At 60.7% G+C, this 5320-nt stretch overlaps 1 protein-coding gene across 1 annotated transcript in view; it reads left to right on the top strand.

The window, feature by feature from the left end:
• Positions 1–5320, top strand: part of NPR2 (natriuretic peptide receptor 2) — a 26102-nt gene that overhangs the window by 13509 nt on the left and 7273 nt on the right. Inside the window, exons 8-12 of the mRNA XM_026658209.1 lie at positions 627–701; positions 889–966; positions 1508–1612; positions 3616–3687; positions 4202–4361. Of these exons, the coding sequence (XP_026513994.1) occupies positions 627–701; positions 889–966; positions 1508–1612; positions 3616–3687; positions 4202–4361 (490 nt within the window). The remainder of the gene's footprint in view (positions 1–626; positions 702–888; positions 967–1507; positions 1613–3615; positions 3688–4201; positions 4362–5320) is intronic.

Raw genomic sequence — 5320 nt, 5'->3', positions numbered from 1 at the left:
AGCTCAGGTAGCTCAATGTAACTCCCAGGCTACATTCCCAGGTCAAATCCACCCTGCTCCATCACATCCTCCCCAATAGAGCCCATACTCCTTGGCCCCTCCCCAATAGAGCCCCTACGCCTCGGCCCCTCCCTGATAGAGCCCGTACGCCTCGGTTTCTTCCCTATAGAGCCCCTACACCTTGGCCCCTCCCCTATAGAGCCCGTATGCCTCGGCCCCTCCCCTATAGAGCCCCTACACCTCGGATTCTTCCCTATAGAGCCCCTATGCCTCGGCCCCTCCCCAATAGAGCCTGTACGACTTGGCCCCTCCCCTATAGAGCCCCTACATCTCAGCTTCTTCCCTATAGAGCCCCTACGCCTCGGCCCCTCCCCTGTAGAGCCCTACCCTTTGTGCCATGCCCTATACACTCCCTCAGCCATCCCCCACAGAACCTTTCTATGCACTATCCCCTGTCACCTCCCCAGCCATCCCCACGTAGCTCTTCTAACTCACCCATCACCTCGAGGTCCCCACCAAGCCAGCCCCTGGCCCTCCTGCCGGCTCCTGGCCTAGAGCGCCCCCAGGCCACACCCTGCCCCCCACTCTCCCTACCATGCTCTCCTAATTGCCTTGTTCCCTTCCAGCGCGGCTCCAGCTACGGCTCCCTGATGACGGCCCACGGCAAGTACCAGATCTTCGCCAACACTGGCCACTTCAAGGTGAGTCCCTGGCGTTCGCCTGCCCCGTCCCCTTGCATTGAGCCCCCCCCCGTGTGGCGCTGACCCTGTCCCTGTCCCTACCCCCCAGGGGAACGTGGTGTTCAAAAGGCATCCGCGCCTGCCCCGTCCCCTTGCATTGACTTCCCGCCCGTGCGGCGCTGACCCTGTCCCTGTCCCTGGCCCCCAGGGGAACGTGGTGGCTATCAAGCATGTGAATAAGAAGCGGATCGAGCTGACGAGGCAGGTGCTCTTCGAACTCAAACACGTATGTACTGGGGAGCTGGGCAGGCGATGGAGGGCCCAGGGGTCTGTGCTGGGGCAGGAGTGAAGCGACGCTGGGGGGGTTCCCAGCTTGCCCCAGCACTGGCTGAGTGTGGCGTGGTTCAGAGCCCTGGCCGTGCTCAGCTCACAACCAGGTGCCTTGTGGAGCCTGGTGGGTCTCACGTGGCGCCAGGTGCCAGAGACACATCAGGGACACGTGTGTCCATGGGGGGGCACACAGGCAGCAACGCACACGTGCAGATGCACCCACCTCCCTGCTCCGCCCAGGACTCCACAAGCCCCATTTTATCATCCAGCCCGAATCTGGCTCTCAGGGCCTGAGCCGAGGCCCAGGAACGGCCGTCGCTGTGCTAGCGTCAAGCATGTCGCGAGGCTCTGATTCCAGAGTGCCTGCGGCCTAGGGCTTTGCAGCGACTGCGCTGGTCGCCGGACACCCAGACCGGCCCCATCCCCTCCCAGCCTGGGTGGTGCGAGGTTACCCAGCCAGGGCTCTGATGGGTCCCTGCTTCTGTTTCCGGCCCTAGATGAGGGACATCCAGTTCAACCACCTGACCAGGTTCATCGGCGCCTGCATCGACCCGCCCAACGTCTGCATCGTGACGGAGTACTGCCCGCGGGGCAGCCTGCAGGTGAGGGGGCTGGGCATGCCGCCGGCTCGCTTGCTACTGGGCGGTGACCCCTGGAGAGGCTGCGGTGGCCGACAGAGCCCAGGAAAGGGGCTGGCGGGGTCTGTTACAGAGCACTGGCCCAACAAGAGAGCAGGATGAACTCCTCCTTAGGCACCTCTCTGCAACGTGCAGAAAGAAAAAATGCATTGTTGTGGGTGACGTCAGTCGGGAGGTCTCCTGCCGCCCGTGGTACAAGATCAGCAGTTTCTAGACATTCTAGATGATGCTTTTCTAAGACGAAAGGTGTTACACCCAGCACGGGTGCAGATGAATTCATCACTGGTGTGGAGGCTGGTGGTTGCCCAGGGACCAGTGATTGAGACCTGACCACTTTCAGTACGAGCAAGCGGAGGACAGTGAGATCAGTACTTGCTGCTTCAGAAGGGCTTCTCCCAACCCAGAGGAAAATTATGAGTAAAATTTATTGGGAGGAAAAATTTAGACAGAAAAATGTGAATGAAAAGTGGGAATTTTGAAAGCAGAGTTTATTGGCTGGCCAAAAATGATCCCACGACTGTGAAAGAGGGAAACTCTGGCGAAGAGCCCGTCAGGGCCGTCCTTACCCATACACAAAGTACGCAGCTGCGTAGGGCACCAGGAGATTTGGGGCACCACATTTCCTGGTGCCCTGCGCAGCTGCGTGCTGCTCCAGCCCCTGCCCCGCCTCTTCCCCATGGCCCCAGCTCCGCCCCTTCCCTTCCCTGCCCCGTGCCTGCCTCTTCTCGCCCTTGCTCCGCCCCACCCCGCCCCTGCCCCTTCCCCATGGCCCCTGCCCCTGCTCTGCCCCCACCCCTTCCCTTCCCTGCCCCAGGCGAACTAGGTATTGCTGGCAAACGATGTCAATGAGAATGTACAACGTGAAGAACATTCCTGTACTCGTCGAGTTTAAATGGCTAGTCTGACAGTGACCCCCTGCAGAGCACAGGCCAGCGAAATCCCCCCAGTTACCTGGGACTGAGCCCCAGAACTTGGGTTTGACTAAAGCATCTTCCAGGAAGGCCTCTGGGGCTGATCTGCTGACACGAAGGGCTGGAGAGTCCACCACTGCCCATGGCAGTCAGTTCCCATGCCTCAGCAGCCGTGTTTCCAATTGAAATTTGTCTGGCTTTAACGTCCAGCCATCAGTGGTGGTTCTGCCTTTCCCTGCTAGATTGGGAGCCCTTCGGTGCCCAGGATTTTCCGTCTGTGAAGGTGTTTACACGCTGATCGCGCACTCGCCAGCGTTTGGACTGAGCTCTTTAAGTCTCTCACTGTCAGGTATTTTCTGCAGCCCTCGAATCATTGTTGTGGCTCTTTTCTGCCCCCTCGCCAAGATCCGGCTCAAGATGTGGACACCAGAACTGGACGCAGTATCTGGTATCGGGCTCCCCAGTGCTGTAGAGAGGTAAAATCACCTCCCTGCTTCATAGCAAAGGGAAGACTGAGCAGTGACTTGCTGACAGCGCGTAAGGACCTTCCCAGGCAGCAAACCCTGGGCACTGAAGGCTGAAGCCAGATACATTCAGCTTGGAAATACAGCATCAGTGAGGGTGGCTGACCACTGGATCAGACTGCCAAGGGCCCTGGCGTTTCTCCATCTCGGGGCCTTCACACCCAGGAGCCGTTCCGGGAGATGCTTTGCCAAACGCAGTCGGTGGGCTCTGTACAGGGGTATGCGGGGAACTGGAACGGCCTGTGCTCTGCGGCAGTTCAGACTAGAGGATCTAATGGCCCCTTCTGACCTGGCGCTCTGTGAATCTATGAAAGAGAAACCCCATGCAGCGCCGTCTCTCAGCGCGGGGATTGCTGTGTCCAGGGGCTGGGGGCCTTGGCACGGGGCCACGAGGGGGGGTCATGGTGCTGGTGGCTGGAGTGTCCCATGGGGTGTGGCCCACCTGCCCAATGGAGAGGGCCTGGCTGGGGGTGGCTTGGCTGGAGTGCCCAGAGCCCACACCTGACACACTTCCCTCTCCGGCTCCTCCCAGGACATCCTGGAGAACGAGAGCATCAACCTGGACTGGATGTTCCGCTACTCGCTCATCAACGACATTGTGAAGGTAGGAGAGCGTGGGGCGGGGCTCCTCTCTGCCCTGGACCTGTGGGTCTGGCTCCTCGTGCTTGGGGCCCTGCTAGCACTGGGGGAGCAGCGCTGGGGTGAGGGAGCTCCGTGGCCAGACAGCGTCACCGGCCCTGCAGGCATCGCTCCCTGCTCTGGGCTGTGGTGTTGGTGCTGGGGTGGGGGGGGGAGAACCCTGTTAGGCCCCACCCCACACTAGGGAAGGTGCCAGGGAACCACCTGTCCCTGCTCTCGGTGCCTCAGGGAGTGTGGAGCCCCGTGGCACCAGCCCGCTGGCCAGGGTGGGACGCTGGCGCTTTCCCTGCTGGTGACCCCTGGGTAGCCGTGGCTGGGTCATGCCAGCTCTTGTGCCCCCTGGGCCGTAGGGGGTAGAGTTTCTGCCCCGATGGGGTGCCCCCAGGTTCTGGCTGGGGGGGTAGGTCGGGGCTGTCTCCTGGTCTGGAAGCCCCAGGGGTCCCGACGGGCGATGTCTCAGCAGCGTCTGTCTGGCACAGGGAATGGCCTTTCTGCACAACAGCATCATTGGGCACCACGGCAGCCTCAAGTCCTCCAACTGCGTGGTGGACAGCCGCTTCGTGCTGAAGATCACGGACTACGGGCTGGCCAGCTTCCGCTCCAGCTGCGATGCTGAGGACAGCCACGCGCTGTATGCCAGTGAGTGCCCCCCCCTGGAGTGCACCTGCTCTCCACCCTCCCCCTCCTCCCCAGGAGCCCCGTTTCCTTCCCTGCCAGCAGCGTGTAACGATGCTGCCTCTGGCGGGACACAACTGAGAGTATCAATTGAGGACAAATTGCTCAGAGCAGGGCAGTTACAGCCCAAGGCTGGGGTTTTTCCACCTCTAAGGCACCAAACCAGCCAGACTAAGAGGACTTCGGTCTCACCCCACTGGCTAACCACAAGTCTCACAAGCAATTCCCTTAGACACTCCAGTTTCCCAGTATCACCACCAGGGCCACTCGTTATGGGGACAAATGGTTATGAAAACCAATACCCCAGTAAAAGAAAAAAGGTTCTCCTGATTCCAAAGGGCCAAGCCCCAGACCCAGGTCAATATACAAATCAGATCTTACCCACAAATCACGCTGTTGCCAATCCTTTAGAATCTAAAATCTAAAGGTTTATTGATAAAAGAAAAAGATAGAGATGAGAGTTAGAATTGGTTAAATGGAATCAATTACATACAGTAATGGCACAGTTCTTGTTTCAGGCTTGTAGTAGTGATAGAATAAACTGCAGGTTCAAAGCAAGTCTCTGGAACATCCCCAGCTGGGATGGGTCATTCAGTCACTAGCGTAGCTAGCGGGGTGCAGGGGAAGCAGCCGCTTCCCCGGCCTTTCCAAAAGCAGCCGGAGGAACGAGGGGGGGCGCAGGCTGGCGGCCCGGCAGCCGCAGCCGGGCCGGAGGAGCGAGGGGGGACGCAGGCTGGTGGCCCGGCAGCCGCAGCCGGGCCGGAGGAGCGAGGGGGGGCAGGGGGCCCAGGCTGGCAGCCCGCAGCGCGGCCCGGCAGCCGCGGCCAGGCCGGAGGAGCGAGGGGGCGCCCAGGCTGGTGGCCCGCAGCGCGGCCCGCAGCCATGGGGGGGCGGCGGGCGCAGCCGGAGGAGCGAGAGGGGGG

Source organism: Terrapene carolina, unplaced genomic scaffold (genome assembly GCF_002925995.2).
Source record: "Terrapene carolina triunguis isolate 2854851 unplaced genomic scaffold, T_m_triunguis-2.0 Scaffold408, whole genome shotgun sequence".
Lineage (NCBI taxonomy): Eukaryota > Metazoa > Chordata > Testudines > Emydidae > Terrapene > Terrapene triunguis.
The sequence above is the reverse complement of the archived record's forward strand: the minus strand, read 5'-3'. Positions and strand labels throughout refer to the sequence as shown.